General features: G+C 51.5%; 1 protein-coding gene across 5 annotated transcripts in view; it reads right to left on the reverse strand.

Annotated features, from left to right (window-relative positions):
* Positions 1–18334, reverse strand: part of Trappc10 (trafficking protein particle complex subunit 10) — a 75800-nt gene that overhangs the window by 4436 nt on the left and 53030 nt on the right. For all 5 annotated transcript variants that reach the window (XR_004618768.2, XM_034636974.2, XM_034636973.2 and 2 more), the window contains 11 exons: positions 17283–17374; positions 15595–15735; positions 15219–15331; positions 12276–12790; positions 11420–11561; positions 10045–10203; positions 9150–9379; positions 8072–8172; positions 6745–6871; positions 5730–5900; positions 1872–2049 (listed from right to left, as the gene is read on the reverse strand). Coding sequence is in view for 4 of the 5 variants with exons in the window: in XM_034636974.2 (XP_034492865.1) it covers positions 1872–2049; positions 5730–5900; positions 6745–6871; positions 8072–8172; positions 9150–9379; positions 10045–10203; positions 11420–11561; positions 12276–12790; positions 15219–15331; positions 15595–15735; positions 17283–17374 (1969 nt within the window). In the remaining variant the exon portion in view is untranslated. The remainder of the gene's footprint in view (positions 1–1871; positions 2050–5729; positions 5901–6744; positions 6872–8071; positions 8173–9149; positions 9380–10044; positions 10204–11419; positions 11562–12275; positions 12791–15218; positions 15332–15594; positions 15736–17282; positions 17375–18334) is intronic.

Genomic DNA, 18334 nt, shown 5'->3' on the forward strand with positions numbered 1-18334 from the left:
CCTGGGTAGGCACCTTTAAAAACCACGGAGGTTTGTGGAGCAACAGTGGGAAGAGGGTGAAGCCATCACCAGCGCCCACCTGTGCCACCTCACGTAACAACAGGGTTCAGACCCTGGACAACACAGTGACCAGACCATAGCCCTCCTGGGATGCCCAGCTTCTAGAGGTACTTGTGGCCTGGTCTGCCTTTGGGTACAATTCCCCATGTGGAATCAGAGACCAAGCACCACAGCGCAGGCACAGAACCGTCTGCTATCACTGTCACCAGCCCCCACTGCCTCCCCACCCACACTGACCTTGTCCACACTGACCCCCTCTCGCTCCCTGTACTGCTGTCATTATGAGAATATCACAAGGGAACGGAAGCACCTAGTCGGCGGGCTTGTCAGACTACCCAGGGTGCTCAGCCCCTAGGAGCTGAAGGACATCAGGGTCCCCAGGTCCTGAGCACTTGCGCTTTCACCACCTCTGGCCTCTCAGGGGCCGTGTGCAGGCTGTGCTGTGCGCTGGGCTGGCTGCTGTTCCCAGGGAACAGTCTTCTTACTTGAATCAATGACAGAGAAACACGAGTGGTCTTGGTAGTCAGCAAACATTTCTTGAAAGTGGACCATATGAGGCTGTCACTTCAGAGAAAACCAACAATATTTGTTGCCAGTGATAGAATTTAAAACTTCTTCAGGATTTGGAGAAATTTGCATTTACCACTGCAGCCTGGCAAAGGTAGTGCTCAAAGACTCACCAGGTGAGCTTCCAAATGTGGACATTTTTTTGGTACCAGGGATTGAACCCAGGGGCTCTTCACCACTGAGCCACATCCCCAGCCCACACCACACACTTTTTTTTTTTTTTTTTTTAACTCAGTGAGACAGAGCCTCACTGAGTTGCTCAGGTCCTCACTAAGTTTCTGAGGCTGGCTTTGAACTTGTGATCTCCCTGCCTCAGCCTCCCGAGCTGATGTGATGTGCGCCACATGCCCAGCTCAAATGCAGACTTCCGAAAGTGTGGAGTGGAGCATGTCAATGCTAGAAGATCTGTCTGTTTTCCCAGTGGCCGGTGCACGGCATCACACAGGGAGGGCCAGGCAGAGATTCACTCAAATGCAGCATGAGCTGAAGGGTTTACAGAAATGAGGGCCACAAGGGCACCCATGTGAGTTCAGACTCCTGGCACACCGGGCCTTAGAACCCACAGCATCAACAAGAAGAGCCCACCAGCTGAGAGGCTGCTCAGGTATGTCCCTCTCCCAGCAACAAGTCTGAGCAGCTGCAGATGCTTCGTGTTCTCCAAGTCATCAACCCATCACCTCAGAGCACAAGTGAAGCTTCAGTGGCTTCTATCAAGCTAGACATCTAAGAGATTGCCATGTCATTCTTCTCACTATTTGGGGGCAGTTACTTTCATGAAAAATGCCATGCTATGGGTACTGTTGTCGTTTTGAAGTAAATATGTATATATGTGGCTCATCAGTCACATTTACAGTGGCTCTGAGAACTTCTGGACTGCGGAAGCCAGGGCCTCGGTGGAGGAGGGACGAGAGGGCCTGGGAGAGAGCAGTATGGGAGGCTGGCAGGCGTGTGGTCCTGGAGCCTCAGCAGCTGAGCAGTGGGGAGCAGTGGTCAGACCCTGGGACCCAGGTAGGCAGGAGTGCCACTGTATTCTCCATGTAAGCCCTGAAACTGCCACATAAATCCTCACTAAAAAGCACTCCAAGTAATGAAGCTCAGCACCCGGGAGCCCAGGCTGCACATGAACCTGTCAGCCGGCACTTGTCATTCTAGAACACTCTCTCCTAGGACTCCACTGTGAGGGAAGGGGTACACCTGATGCAGTGGACTGCCACAAGTCAGGAAACAGCAGCCTCGAGACCTACCTTCATACATAAGCTTTGTCGAAAAGTACTCATCAGACTCTGTCAGAGCTTCGTCCTTGTCCACCTCCAGCAGGTCTGCGAGTCGTGTGATGGACACTTCCAAGGAGCAGAGTGAGCCTGTTCTGCAATATTCTGCCCCCACTGCAGGGGATATCTCAGCCTTCACGGTGTATAGCGTCTGGGAAAGAAGGGACAGAAATGTTCAAGGGAAATATACCCAAATGACCTGAAGAAACGCTGCTGGAGGCCAGCACAGAGCTCCCCACACGCTTGAGAGCAGCTGAGCAAAGCGGCTGCCTGCTCAGCTAGCTAGCAGGGCAGCTGCACCCTTGCCCTACACAGCTCCTGCTGGAGACGCCATGCTCAGGAGTCCTAGTTCCAGGGCCTTGATGCCTTTTTCTAAAATTATGGGCATTTCCAAGCATAAGAAGAAAGGAGAGTCCAACAGCTCTTCATGTGCCTCCCACCTGGATTCAGAGAGTAGCATTTTGCTTTGTTTCCCCCTCTGTATAGTCATCCATATTTCTGAATATGCCTGAGGTATTTTGAGGCAATACTGCTCACCCTGTCGTTGCACCCTCTGTGTTTAGCATGTGTTACTAACAAACAGACACTTTCTTACCAAAACACAATGCTATTACCACAAGAAGCAAAATTAACATGAATTCCTCAGTATCATCCATTCAGTTCACACAGAAAATGGCAAGAGGCTCATTCAACACGCCCAGGGCTGAAGGAGCCTGCAGGGGAACACAAGCCCATCTGAGGAGGCCCAGGGGAGCACACCTGGTCCTGAATGCTCCTGAGCACTGGGAAGGAGATAGGTGAGCTCACCCGAGCGTGGAGGGAGCTCAAGTCGGAGTGGTGATGGCGAGTCTGCTCCCAAGCACATGTCCCTGTATGCTGCTTCCTGGCCACCTCTGGGAGGGAGGAGTGTGGCCAAGGACCACCAGGGTCCTTCCGAGAGGAGCCGGGCAGCGCCTCTTGCTGGACAGCAGCTGCTGAGGCTGCGGCACTGATCAGAAATCAGCCTCTTCGGAAATGAGCTCCAACAGGCATGGTCATCAGATTCCTGACAAGAGTGTCCAAACCACCCGATGGGGCAAGAGGTCCTTTCAATTAGTGGTATGAAGACAAGTGATGAGCCACCTGGAAAGACTACACGTAGGTCCTCCCTCTCAATACGCAGAAATTAAACTAACTGCATACCTAAATGGAAGCATTAAGACTATAAAACTCTTAGATGAAAATGGAGGAGGAGAGCTATGACCCTGGGTTAGGAGATGATTTGTTAGATCCTATACCAGAAGGTCAAGAAAAAAAAAGAGAGAAACTAGACTTCATTAAAATTAAAAACTTCTGGGCTCAAAGGACACCATCAACAGAGTAAAAAGACAACTTACAGAATGGGGGAAGTATTTGCAAATTATACACATGGTAAGGAACTGATACATGGGATATATAGCTTATAATTAAATAACTGTGGGGTTACAAAGAGCTCCATTTAAAAATCAGCAAAGGATTTGAATAGACATCTTTCCAAAGAAGACATACAAGGTCCATAAGCCAAAACATGTGTGGCATCAGTAGCCACAGGGAAATGGACATCACAATCATGAGATGCCATCTGCATCCCCAGAAATGACTGCACTCAAAAGGAAACAGGAGGGCTGGTACACAGCTCAGCTGGTAGAGCGCCTGCCTCGCATACACGAGGCCCTTGGTTCAGTCGCCAGCCCCACACCAAGGAAAGGAAACAGAAGCTAGAGTTGGTGTGTGGGAACTGGAGCCGCTGGCTTGCTGCTGGAAACAAGAGTGGTGAGCCCTCTTCCACCGACAGTTCACCCCCAAGGGGTTTACCCAAGAGACCTGAATACATCTGTCCATGCAAAAACCAGCACACAGATTTCCCCTAAGTGGAAATACCCAACCCCAGCCACTGGTAAATAGATAAACACATAGTCTATCCACACTGGGGACTATCAACCAGCCCCGGAAAGGAAACAAAGTCCTGACGCATGCTTCAAAATGAATGAACTCTGTAGGGCACGGTGGCACACACCTGGGATCCCAAAGACTCAGAGGCTGAAGCAAGAGAATCACAAGTTTAAGGCTGGCATTATAATAACTTAGACCATGTCTCAAAATAAAAAATAAATAAAAAGGTCTGAGAGTGTAGCTCAGTGGAAGAGCATCCCTAGATTTCACTCCCCAGTACCAAAAGAAGCAAAAAAAAAAACAAAAACTTTGAAGACACTATGCTATAAAAAGCCAGTCACAGCTGTCACACCTGATATGATCCCATTAATGCATTAATGTAAAAGGTTCAGCAGAGGCAAATGCAGGGATGCCAGTTCCCCTTTCCTGGCTGGGTGATACCCGCTGTGTGAGTGGGCCACATAACCACCTGTTTATCTACTCGGTGGCGGCTGGAGTCTGGTGGCTTCACTTTGGGGAAATCTGGGTATCAGCTTTTACATGGACAGATATATTTGACTCTCTTGGATAAACATCTAGGAAATAATAATCTGCCCACAGATTATACATTTGCCAGGGGAAGAGAGAAGGAGGAGAGAGCATCTGCATCCCCACTGATAGGTGCCGGTTTCCTGTGGACTGATACAGCATTCCAAAGTATGACCAGACCCAACTTGTGCACTTTAATGGGTGAACTTAACGGCACATGGGTAACATCTTAATAAAGCTATTCCAAAAACAAGTGGTCCGATATACATTTCTGGTCTCAAAACTCCAATTTTGAAAAGAGCAATAATTACCAAACACTTTCCTCTACCTTTCACTCAACCTCCACAGTTCCCCACAGGAAACTCTCTCTGCACTCTTGACCTAAAGAGGAAGAAAAGCACGGAAAGCACGGTGACAGTGCCGCCTAGTCACAGCCATGTGTGCACACCACACTGATTCTACCGCAGCTGCTTACAGGCCACAAAGGCACCTGTCTGCTCCAGAAGGACACGCTGTGCCAGTGACCACACGTGGCTCCAAGGCAGACCAGGCAGCTAGAGAGGCGGGGTGAAGGCTTTCTGCCAAGGACTGCAGGCACAAACACCTTCCCAGCAGCCTCGAGTCGAGAAAGCAGGAGCCACGAGCTGAGCGCTGCCTCTGGGTCAGCCCAGCACTCAGCCACGCAACCTCCTGCAGGGACGCGAAACCCACTGGCTCGCTCACCCAGCTGAGTGCCACGTCCACACCACACTCAAACCGCCTTCTACCAAAAGAGGCAAAGACGGTAAGAAGATGTGCTATGTTCCACAGAAAATTTTCTAAAACATTTTGGCTTTTCATCTAAAAAAACCAGACATGCCTTGGAAAGCAATGCCCCTCTGCCCCAGGAGCTAGCAATCAAGATGGAATGGCTCCAACGAGTGTTTCCATGGAGTGCAAAGCACTGCGAGGAAGAGAGGGGCATCTGTGCCTCAGGTGTGTGTGCCCCTTGGGGTTGCCACCTGGGAAGGACCTGGGTTCCACAGTAAAGACAGCCAGTGACTCAGTTACTCCAAGAACTGGCCATTTTCTTTGAGTTGCTGCTTCATAACACTGAATAATCAAACAACTTGAAATCTTGAGGATATAAAAAATACGCCACCTAGCTGGGTGTGGTAGCTCATGCTAATCCCAGCATGAGGCTGAGGCAGGAGGATCTCTAGTTCAAGGCCAGCCTGGGTAACTTAGCAAAACCCTGCCTCAACTAAGCAGGGGATATAGAACACTAGTCTAGAGTGCAAGAGGTCCTGAGTTCAATCCCTAGCACGCGCGCGCACACACACACACACACACACACACACACACAAAAGATGCCACCTTTTGCTTTCCCCTCCCAAATAATACATTACATACAAAAAAGTTTTCCACTTGAAATTCATAAGTGTAGGGCTTTAAGGAGATGGACAGCCGTTCCTCGGAAGCTGGGGAGAATCCAACGGAGAACTGGCAGTGCAGGGCTGGGGGAGGCTCCTGCGTCCACTGTATCTCCCAGACAAAGAACACCGACTGCTTGCTGTGGATGTGCTGCAAAGAGAGCCATCGTTGTGATGTCACACAGCACGGGGGACACAGAGGACCAGACACTGCACTGCACACAAAGGGACCTGTGTGTCGGAGCCTAATCACCTGCCTACCCATGCTGCCCGTGACCCTGTGGTGCCACTGCCACCTCAGCCTGGTCCCACAGGACTGTACAGGACTGGAAGAAGGTGCTGAGGGCTTAGGGGCCCAACTTCACAGCACCAGTGATCACAAGAAAGGAGCTTCAAGAGTGTGTGAGTCTGCAGTACCCCACACACCTCTCTCACAGGGGATGCGCTAGGTGTGAGCATGTCACGTGTCCGTGGGAAAGCCCTGTGGAGACGCTGAAGGTGCAGACATCCACAGGAAACACATGGGAGGGCGGACCGGCTGCGCAGCACCCAGCCAGGCAGGGAGGCCCTGACACGACCTCACAGAACTGCACCGGGACCTGGGGCCCCTCCTCCCCAGCACAGGCAGTTTTACTTAGAGGCAGAAGGGAGCCATCTCCCAGGGGAGATGCAAGCACAAGCCTGCATCTGCATAGGCATGTCTGGAGCAGAACAAGTTGAAGGGGAAATTCTCCCAAACGCGAAGTTACACCTGTTTGTGGTCCATCAGCTGCATCCCCCAGCCCACCCTAACAAGCCCGATACCCCACAAGGGTGCTCACACAGCACTAGGCGTCTGCGAGGCACCTTATAAGCTCCTCCCGCTCCACACGGGGACTCTTCTCTGCAATCACAGGCTCTGCCTCACGGAACGCCACGCCCCTTTCCCCTGAACACACACCGCAGCCTGACATGGACCACTGCTGAGAGCCGGGCTCAGCCCGCAAGAAGCTTACCTGCTGGCACCGTGCATTCAGTGGTGCCAGCTGCAGGTCAGCAGCATTGCCGACGTCCATGAGGCTACTGTCTGACAGCTGGAAGTCCAGTTCTGACAAGTTCTGGACACACACCTGAACATACTTCCTAGAGCAGAGACAAAATGTGACTTTGACATCTGAGAGTCTTGTGAAATACATTTCATCTCTGTTAGGAAGACCCTCACTGACTAGGGAGTCACTACAGCAAAATAAGAGTGAGTTGTTGCATATATTTTACTTCAGATTCCATAAGTAAAAGTGCCAGAAAAAAATAAATCTTTTAAAACAAGCTATTTCGGCGGCAGAGGGATGGTGCACCATGCTCATGACACAGCCTCTCTAGCAGACAGTGAGGAGGGCCAGGAAGAGCAGCTGCCTCCTCCCGGGAAGCCCAGGTCGGGGCTCCCCCAGCCCCACCCCATGGAACTGTGAGACAGCTCGTCATCAGCTCTCTAATGACAAGGTTTCTCACATGTGCCACACAGAGCCGTGGCTTCTGCTTAGCGCAATGAGCTTCCACCATTAACATCTACAATTCCCTTGCTAATGTCATTTCAATTCTGACACTTTCGTTTCCAATTCACCCAAATACCATCAATGGATGAACAAAAGAGAAGCACACAGTGAGAGGCAGGCGGTGCCCGAGCCCCGTGATCAGCGCAGCACCATCACTCCAAGCAGACGTGTGCCTCCCCAATGGTGTCCCACGTCACCTCCAAACTCTCCTGCCCCTCCTGTCTCTACAGAGGCTGAGCGGCCTCTAGAGCAGCAGGGCCTAAAGACGTGTGGGGTGGGGGAGGGCTGCTGCTAGCACCTAGAGGAGTGCCTGGAGACGCTGCTGAAGTCCCCAGAGTACACACGGGGCAGCCTGCAACAGGGAACCCTCGGGCCCAGGCCAGGTTCTGGAAATCCCTCTCTGGAGACAACTAGCAACTGACAAGAGATCCAGGAACAGGGAGCCGAGTTACCCAAATATCGAGGACACAACCAGCCAAATCCACAATGGCAGTCCTTCTAGAGGTCCCAGAGTCAAAATACAGGAGGACAGGTAAGAAGAGCTACGAGATGGGCTTTTATGGACTCCAGATCAAATAAACCAACTATACAATGTCACTTGTGAGACAGGCAGGAAAATCGGAGCACAGACTGGGAATCTGTGCCTCAGAATCAGTCCCTGCGCTACAGGGCATGGACGCCTGAACAAACAGGCTGCAGGCAGCCTGTGTGTGGAGAATGCACCTCACTCTCACTGGAGCCATGCTCTCAATCAACAACCGTCCCTCAGCAGAGTCCTGGGCCTCCTTACCGGGTTCCAGAGGAGAGCAGGGAGTGCGTGGTCCTGAAGGGCACACTGAATGTCAGTGCAATGACAGTGGAGTAGATGGACCATGGGCAGTCGATTGACACCTGTGGAGGACACAGAGGGGCACACTCAGCCTGCCTGCCCATCAGCACTCCACCACCACCACCTGTCCGGCTCTGCAGTGCTGCTCATGCCCTGGACATCTCACTATGGCTCATTTTACTCACTTTTCAGAAAGCCCATTTCTATCAAGCACATGCACAAACAAGCAAGTAAGAAATACGAGGTTAATCACACAGACAACAGAGACAGATCGGGCAGGCGGTGCGGCTCTGCAGCGTGGCCCGAGGGCTCCAGGCACCTGGCAAGCAGGGAGCCTGCCAGTTGCTCTCCCACATCTAAGGACACCATCTAGTCACCTTGTCCAAGTGCTGTTGCACTGAGAACTCAGATGAGGGCAGGAAGGGAAGTGGCCTCGAACTTCCTTGTGTCCCCACATGGAACAAATGAATACACCAGACACAGAACATGTACCTATCCAGTACCAGCCAGGCCTCCTGCAAAACACCACCTGCACCTCCCAACCGCATGAGGTGAGGAGAAAACTTCCTCGTGTGCTCTTCTCAGATGCTGGCTGTCTGTCTGGTACCTTGAGCCCCTGACTCTTCCAAGTGACTGTGTCCGTCTTCCTATTCGGTGCATGTGCTACAACTTGCGGGCAGTGGGAAAAAACCCTCAGAATCAGTCCCTGCACTACAGGGTGTGGACCCCTGAAGGAGCAGGCTGCAGGCAGCCTGGACCTGGGACCAGCGCCAAGGATCTCTCCAGTAACTGTCAGCAAACAGCAGCCCCAAAGCCTGCCCACACAGTTCCTCCTGGTTGAGTCTCACAAGATGCACACCTGACATAGCTGCTCTGCCGCTCACAGACCAGCACACTCCCCTCACTCCCTCAGTGTGGCGCCTGCGATGCGGCCAGGAAAAGGACGCTTCACAGGCACAAACGGGAGCAGAAGCCACCTCACACGACAGGCAGACGGACAGAAGCTGCCAAAAACGCAGCCAGCCTGCAGCCTCCCTACCTTGTGGTCTGTGGTGACCATGCAGTGACCAGTTCTCTGTCTGTCCTTCTGCTTCCTGTGGATCTCCGGTGTCCCTTGAGTGCCCCTCTCCCCCATAGCTGCTGAAGCTGAAGGTAAAGACAGAACCTCTAGCTCAAACTCGATCACGTGGTACGCAGGCGCAGCAGGCAGACCGATGCTTGTGACCTTGTCAGAGGCCTGGATCCGGAGCGAGGCGACAGAAGACTCCTCTGTGGGGGGTGCAAAGAGCCCCCTCAGACACACGCATCCCCTGCTAGCCTCTCTTGTCAGCAGGTAGTGGGCCCTGCATGAGTTCCCGCTGTCCTGTGCACCACAGGGAAAGACAACGGGGCCAGGGGAGAGGCAGCAAGTACAAGAAAAGCCTCAGGACAAAATGGGACAGCAGGGGAGTTGCAGGGTGGCCACTGCTCCCAGGCTGAAGACTTGACAGGGCAGGTCTTTCCTGTGTGGCCCCATGGCCCTGCATGCCTGCTGCTGCATGCCTCCAGTGGACCATGGCCTGCCCAACAGCAGAGCAGGCCTTCCCGTCGCACTCCACGGGTGGTCTGTGGGCCCTGGGCATCCTCAAGGGCTCTGACCAAGGCCTACAAAAAAGGGTGACTGCTCGAGCTTTCCAGTGGTGGTGGTCGGGGGTGTCCCTGTGGAGTGGCTTGGCTGTGAAGCTGCACCGTGCGTCACCAGCAAGGTCACACCACCTGGCACCAGCCCAGGAGCCAGGTCAGTCCACTGAGGAACCTCCATCAGATGCCCATGAGGACAGCAGGGCACTGGGAGGCATCAGGGCATGCTGACTGGATGGTGGGACATGGGTCACTTTCCTATGATCCACCACACCACCCACCTGCCTCACGACAGGTGGCACCAGGAGTCTTACCTCTCGAGTTGGAAAAGATCGTGGCTCTGTTCTCGGTCTGGCACAGGATCAGCATGGCCTCCACGTTGCTGAGCTGGAGGCTGTCCCCATTTTTTACTGTATAATGGCCAGTAGTGACAGTGAACTTGACCTTCTGAGGAATACCCGCCAAAAGGCTATCTGAAAGAAACGAGATGGCAATCAGCATCCCTCCCCAGGGAGCAGAAGCTCACAGCCTGCGAGGAGGCCAGAGGAGATGCTGTTACCCGAGACCCGTGCACGGGGACACTCCTTGAGTTCACTTGGTCTCCATTCCCTGCTGCCCTGACTTCCTCTCAACAGCCTAACTGCAGAATCAAGGGGGACCTTGCTGGGAACTGAGAACTGTGCACCTGGTCACAGACGGGGGGTCTCAAAACCCACCTGCCAGTCAGTGAGAGAGAAGCAGACAATGAGGCTCAAAGACAGACCACAGTAACAGAGTGGCCAAAGCCATTCAGAAGGTCCCCATCTTTGATTCAGAAGTAGCCTAGCAAAATGGCTGGCCACTGCTCACCCCCCCACCAGAAAAAGGGTAAAAGTGGACTGGAGGTTCTGAACACCCCATCTGGGGTTGGCAGGAGAAGGCAAGAGACCAAGAGTGAGAAGGAACGATGAGTCCAGGAGGCCATGGCTGAAGGCAGGAAGGACAGTGAGGGGTTGGGGGCAGCCCTGCCCAGCTGCCGCTACTTGGTCCCTCAAAGGAGCAGAGCTCAGCCTGTCTCCTGATCCTTCTGTGTGAAAAAGCCCCTTAAGAGATGGACTGTTGACTGTTGTGTGTGGCACCTGAGAGCCTCTGCTGGTGACCCTGGCAGAAGTTGAAAGAATAAAAAAAACAAAGGCTTTCCTTGGTATTGTTTCCAAATGGAGGAAACAAGAACCAAGCTAAATGACTAAGGCATCCATTCACCAGTGTTTGAGGAAGCACCCCGTGGCCTTCAGTCATTCTGAAAACCAACCTCTTCTAGTTTTAGAACTTGTCTGAAAGGACAGTAGCTCCGAGTTTCTCAAATGCCATGCCAGAGGGCGAGGCTTCCGCAGCACCTCTGAAGGAGAAGGCTGGCTGTGCGCATGGAGCGTGACTACGTCCAGTTGGGCCCCTGCAGCTGACCTTTGCTGACACTGGCTGACTTTCTCCTTTCTTGTTTTCAGATACACCACAGCTACCATAAACATGGAAGCCAGCAGTGATAGGAAAGCGAATATTCTGACCAGCAGCAGAGTGACAACGGGTTAGTGTAGGCACATTTCCACTGTGCTACCACGGTGCCGCTTGCAGACCGACATGGCTAACGGACGTGAGAGGAACCTCTCGGCACTGCCGCAGCAGCCTCCTCGAGGGCTGCAGGCCACTCACCAGCCAGCGGCTCCACGTGCAGCTGGGGCTCCTGAGAGTACACGTCGTACTGCACGATGGGGTAGATGTGCGGAAGGACGAACCACACGGGGCCCACTGAGGCACACAGCTGGCGGAGTGTGTATGTTCCAGGTTCCTTGGCCTAGGGTCAAATCAGACATTTGGAAAGATAGCCTTTTGAGGTTACCAGTTTTCTAGTAAGGCTGGACCATAATCTCTTCCAAATGCCTCTCCTTCTCCCTTCTAACCCTCTGCCCCGTGCATCCGCGCCTGCACTTGGGCTGTTCCAGGGTGCCCTCTGCATCTCCCATTCCCTGATTTTCTGAGCTGATGCTTCAGGTGGACTCCACACTTCTAGTAGGGTCGTTCCAACATGAGCCCCTGCCATGGCGCTCTCTGTGACAGCACTCTGTGGACATGCCCAGTAGACCTACTTAGCCCACAGGCAGCCAAGTGCTTCCTCCTCCAAGCCTGGCCCCTTGGGCGAGCGAACTGTACTGGGCGTGCTGCGTCTAAGATGAGTCTGAGCAGCCAGAGGCAACTGCTTTGACACTGAGTGGCCACAAAAGGAAAACAGTTTGATGTGAGCGCGCCATCTCCTTCAAAATCTTCTGATAACAAACGAGCATTTTAATACTCAGGGAAATAGCTAAACTCCCAAATAGCTACACAAAGAACTTCACTCAGAATTTATCCACAGCTGAAAAACTGTATATATACATAAGACTTTTTAAACAGCAGTGTATCTTTCCTTAGGGACAAGACTAAACAGGCGAGCCAGGCAGGGGGCTCCCCTGATTCTCACTTGACCATCCTCTCCACCACCCCCACATCCACTCCCCAGTCAAGCACGTACCTGGGTCCTGAAGGCTACCCTGTTGGCCCCAGGCTGCAGAGTCACACTGCTGCACCGCAGCACGTGGGCCCCGTCCTCCAGGGCCACCCCCGGGGGTGTTTCTAGAGAAGAGCCGCCTTCCTGCTTCCTCAGGAGCATGTGGACATTTCTGCAAATAATCCCTGTTGTGTTCAAGGAATTATCAGAAGGGCTTCGCTCGAACATCTCCGATAGCTCCAGTGCAGGTGAGCTGTTCTGGGACACAGGGAACAGTGAAGTCTCGGCTGGAAAGTTAATAATCCCGTTGGACGTCTTGTGCTTGGTCAGCCACTCAGCAGTCTTCCGGTAACTGTTTTTCTCTATGTTGAAGTGGACATTGACAGCAATCTGGTCCATGTGGACGGGGACAGGCATCTGGCTGTACAGGGTTATCTCTACAGAGAGAGCGCCACCCGCGTGGACCACGGCATTGGAAGGGTCGAAGTGGAGATCCCTCAGTTGTGCAAAGGAGTGCATGGGCAGCAGGATCCTGTGACCTGTGAGCACACACCACCGCTGCCCCTGAGCCCAAGGCACGCCTCCTCTGGCACCAGGAAGCAGGGCCTGGGCACGGCCGGGGCGGAAGCACTCGCTCAGCAGGAGAAGCAGCAGTGACCTTCGTGGGAGAGCAGGGAAACCATCTCCTGCCATCTTAACCCCTCAGAAGCACTTTGTCAATAGCAGAACATGAACCGATGCCCAGATACTTCTGGGGAATTATAAAATCAACCAAAATTCGGGTTTACAAATGTGCTCCAGCAAACTTGAGAGAAATAGGTCAACTAACTTCTCAGTTTCAAAACAAACTCTGTCAACAGTCTAATCCCTAGAGTTGTTTTCAGGGGATCCCAACTCCTTCTCTTGATTCAAGGTATTCTCAGGCCCCAGTACACCTGCAAGTGAGCACCAGTGTTCGGGGCCTCTGACCAGAACCGCAGCCAAGGGTGGCTGCAGTCACCCTGCTGGGCGAGAACCTGCCACTCCGGCCTTGCAGCCTCCTTTCTACAAGCACCCTCGTGGGGAAGGCTGAAGAGACCACCACTCATCAGCCTCAGGACAGGGCTGGGTGCTGTCCAGTGGCTTGGACTGTGCGAGGCTCTGGCTTCCATCCCCAGCTCAAAAAAAGAAAAACAAATTATTTTTGATTACCTAAAGGAGACCTGCTGAGACAGGTGGCATAAGAGCACGTGGTAAGTACCGATTGGACGCCCTTCACACAAGGTGACAAGTGCCAACATCACCTCCCACACCACAGCAGACATGGCACCACACTAACAACCTGGTCACGCACACTAAATAAGGCTACAAAGCCAAACCATTGTCCTGTCGCTCCTGAAGCCCATCCAGGTGGCCCCCTTGGAGGAAACCCATCCTAGCTGTCAAGGATCATGCAAACCTGGAGCCAAAGCCTTTGGAAAACTCAGCTTTCACGTGGTAACTACCGTGAACGGAGCTGTGCCCTGAGACGTATGTGGTGAAGTCCTGACAGCCTGCATGTGGAATCTGGAGGTGGCCCTGTCAGGTTAAAGATTAGGCTGGCTCAGATCAGGAGGGTGGGACCTTTTGATGGCAAAGTGCCCTCTGAGACAGCAAGGGACACCAGAGAGCTGCTCTCTTCTTCTCCTCCACATGAGGACACAGCGAGAAGGCAGTCGTCTATAAGTCAGGAAGAGGCCCTCACCAGAACCTGGCCCTGCTGCACTGACCTCAGACTTCCGCCTCCAGAACACTGAGAAAACAAATGCTCCTGGGTACGACTCCATCTATAGTATCTTGTTACAGCAGCCTGAGCTGAGCAGTAGAGTGACCAATTTAAAAGGTGCTCCTCTTGGTAAGCTCAACATAAGCAGTTAAATGATATGATAAATTTAATCTTGCCACACAGCATCATCATAAAGTGTACTTGACAGAACATTTAACCTGGGTTCAATTCCTGGTACAAAAAAAAAAAAAAAAGTCAACCTGCATTCAAGCATTGCAGTCTCACTTCCATTTAGGGGTAACCTTGATGAAACACTGAGACAATTCCAGAAGGTGGGCCAGTCTAGGGGACAACTGGATCAGGGCGTGGAACACTAACAAGAGACAAAGCAGGGTCACATGGGTTTGAAGACACCGAATCAAGCCAGGTACAGAGGCCAGGATTCTGTGTGGAGCACCCAAGATCGGTCTCGTGAGACAGGAAGCAGACTGATGGCTGGCAGGGACTGGGAGAGCAGCAGGGGGACCTTCTGGGATGAGGACAGTGTTCTGCAGTGGCCTGCAGTGGTGGCTGCACACAGCTGTAAACAGACTCAGCTGCTGAGTAGGGCGCTTGCAGTGGGAGGGCCACAGGCACATGCACTCCACCTCCACAAGCAGAAGCCAGTGTCTGGACAAAGAAAGAGATGGGAGCAACCGAGACATCATAACCAGATGCAGCAAGTGATTCCTCACTGATCCTGCTAATAACTCATAACGAGAGAAACCTGAACACAGACCTTAGCAGAACCCCTTGGGTGTGGGTAGAGACCATCCATCTAAACTGCTCTCAGACTAAAGCATTACACCACGACCTGGAGTTTCTGTGAAGTTCAGCAAAAGTGAAAAAGGCAAAGAAAGACATAGACATGCGTTGCTATACACCAAAAGGCTGACTGCTGACTCTGGGAGGTCAGTGTAGCTTGTGTTATTGTTCTTACTTTCCTCTAGTATTTGAAAATATCCATAATAAAGTTTAAAATGTTAGTCTGGGGCTGGGGATGTGGCTCAAGCGGTAACGCGCTCGCCTGGCATGTGCGGGGCGCTGGGTTCAATCCTCAGCACCACATAAAATAAAATAAAGATGTTGTGTCCACCGAAAACTGAAAAATAAATATTTAAAAACTTCTCTCTCTCTCTCCTCTCTCTCTTTTAAAAAAAAAAAAAAACAAAAGTTAGTCTTACCCGGGCTGTCCACCTGTTGCTGGGCAAAGCTGAGTATCTCTTGGCAGAAGTGTGCCCGCTCCTCCTGGGTGAGGTGACAGTCGCTGGCCAGAAGGCTGCTCGTCTGCAGATAGCTGGAGTGGAGAGTTAAGGGGCCAGAGGACCTCACACAGGGAATGCTGGAGGCAAAAGGGCTTCCAAAGTCCTCTTTGGCCTTCAAAGTGTGGCCCAAAGGGCATCCTTCATTTTTTAAATTGTGATTGTTGTGTTCTTAATTATCAGAAACCTGAAGTTAGAGTTTAAAAACCAGGGGCCAGGCATTCAGTTCACACTAGGACACTGTAAACAACCTTCCTCTGAGAACAGAAAGCAGCAGTCCTAGTCCAGAAAAGGATACTTTTCGATTTGCCCAAGGTGCTTCTGGCACTCGGCCAGCTGCTTCCTCGTGTGAGTGACGGGCAGGGCCCAGCCCTCGGCCAGGTAGGTTTTCAGAGCCCCCTGCAGGTGAGCTTCCGCCTTCTGTGCAGACCTTTTCCTCCTGGCAAAGTCAACAAGCACAACTCTTGTGAGAAGGGGATGCGCTCCTTCCAGGGGCACCTCACACCCTGCAGGACACAAGCACCAACTCTGCGTAGTCCTGGCTGCCACCCCTCACGGGAGAGCGCTCTAGCCCAAGATCCACCCGGGGCTGCCAGGCGAGGGCTGAGGAGTGGCTGGCAGTAACAGGACCACCTCGCTGCTGCCAGCGCCAGGCATCGTTCACCAACTTGGGTAAGAGGTGAGAGCAGAAGGGACTGCCAGGGCTGCCTAGCAGTCATGCCACCCCAGATATATGCAAACAGAGCCCTGAGGTCCAGTCAGGGGAGCTCAGGCAGAGAGCCACAGAGAGCCAGGAGGGATTCAATCAGCAACACGTGTCATTAGGAGGAACCTACCCGGTCCCAGGGAAACCGAAGAGGCTCAGAGTAAAACCCAAAACAGTTCAAGGTACAAACCACTAGGGCCTGCCCAGTTCAGAAAAAAGCTGGACCCCCTCCTTCCCCACAGGGCTGAGCTAGGGGAAGGCCAGCACTGCCAAGCAGGCGCCAGGGCACCAGGAGACATTCCCAAGTCGGTCAATCTACTCTGGAAGTGGGAAGAGTTCACCTTTCCTAACTACACACTTAGGGTTAGGGTTAGATGTGGCCTTCCTGCTCAAGTAACAGGCGCACCAGAGGGGATTCAGGAGAGCCTAGTGCTAGCCTTGGCTCTGCCATCGATGTTCCGGAAAACATGAGGTGCACTCGGACCACCCACCTGTGAGCCCCTTCCCAGCCGCTCACATCAGCTCACACACTCTCCTCTCTTGCTTCAGCTGCTGAACTTACTATAAGCACAGATTTCAAGACCTCATTTCAAACGTTATCTTTTTTTGAGAGAACGTTAATGAATACATGGTCCTTTATGTCTTTTCCTTTTACTCTATATCTCTTTCCAACTGAAACAGCAATTGCACGGCCAGCCAGGCTTTCTTCTCTTCTACAGGCTGGTTTTATCAAACACACTAGAAATAGATTAAATTCGTGGTCTTTTCTTTGCACTCAAACTGCAGCTGGAACAGGAACAGAAATTCGTGTGCTATCTAAACACACTTAGCAGTCACCTTGGATTGCCCTCCAGCACGCGCCCAACACACACAGCTGCTCCATTCCCATCCTGCTGAGACGCGAGGGAGGAACTAGTGGACACTACAGAACAACACTTCAGTCCACGTTCCCTCGGGGAGAAGATTCCCAAATACCCCACACAGACCTTCAAAGTTACTTATAATATTCTGTGTGTGTGTGTGTGTGTGTGTGTGTATGAGAGAGAGAGAGAGAGAGAGAGAGATATTAAATAAAAGAACTTCAAAGACCAATAAGTTATTAGGAATAACAAGCTAAAAGCCTCTCATTCACTTTTCAGAAAAAATTAAAAACCAAAATGATGGTAGCTAAAGAACAGATTCTACATTTAGGTACTCTTGACATTAACTCCACACCCAAATCTTCTTTCACTATATATGTGAAATGTTTAGAATTCAGAGAAAAGTTCAAGAGCGATTACATGTAGAATTCTGCTACATCTTTCCCAACGAGTTTGGCAGATCGAGTCCTCCCGATGCTCGTGTACATTTCAATGGTAGCATGGGACAGATCCTGTGGAAAAGGAAAAGGAAAAGGAAAAGCAGAATTACATGCTTGAATTTGGTTTTCTTTTGTTTTTTAGTATTGAGGATTGAACCTAGGGGAGCGCTTAACCACTGAGACACATCCCCAGCCCTTTTTTAACATTTAGAGACAAGGTCTCACTGAGTTGCTAAGTGCTTTGCTAAGTTACTGAGGCTGGCTTTGAACTCACGATCCTCCTGCTTCAGCCTCCCAAGCCACTGGGATTACAGGAGGGTGCCACCATGCCCAGCAAAAGTTCTTGAATTTTTAATGCAGACAAATCCTATGGGTATTTATCCAAAGCTATAGCAAAAGACATTGTTATTAATAGTAACATCATTTTTTCACTTGGCATTTATTTTTGTGTTGTTTTTCTGTAACATGTAACCAGTATAGTCGATAACGTGCATGGGTCCATACATATACATAAATAATGAAGGACGATAATAAATGCCCACGAATTTGTTCATCACAAGAGTAACTTCTCAAAGTCCTTTTGTCTGAGGGTGCTCTTCCTCTTCTTTTTCTTTTTTACAATTCCTAGAGCAGGCCCTTTAACAACGTTTCTGAGGGTTCCCACCCATCTGTATCCCAGGGGACACGCTCAGAACCTGAATTACCCACAACCCAGGAACCGAGTGGATCTCCCACGCTGCTATCCATGCTGCTGTCTAATCAAAGTCTGTCTAGTCAAATCTTGTAAAATCAAGCATAACAGCTCTGCCCAACAAATGGTTCCCTTCATAATTTCTACTTATTAAAGGAGCAAACCCATTTTGAACAAAATTGTAAGTATTCAAAGATGCATCCATGCCTAATTATGGCACTGAGGTATTAATAAACATTTGATGAACAATCATTCCATGTTTTGTCCACAGCTCCCAAGGATGCCAAAGAAATAACCCAAGCACATCCCAACTCCAAAGGTCAGACTAAAGGGCAAGTCTC

The sequence above is a fragment of the Marmota flaviventris genome, chromosome 8, assembly GCF_047511675.1.
Source record: "Marmota flaviventris isolate mMarFla1 chromosome 8, mMarFla1.hap1, whole genome shotgun sequence".
NCBI lineage: Eukaryota > Metazoa > Chordata > Mammalia > Rodentia > Sciuridae > Marmota > Marmota flaviventris.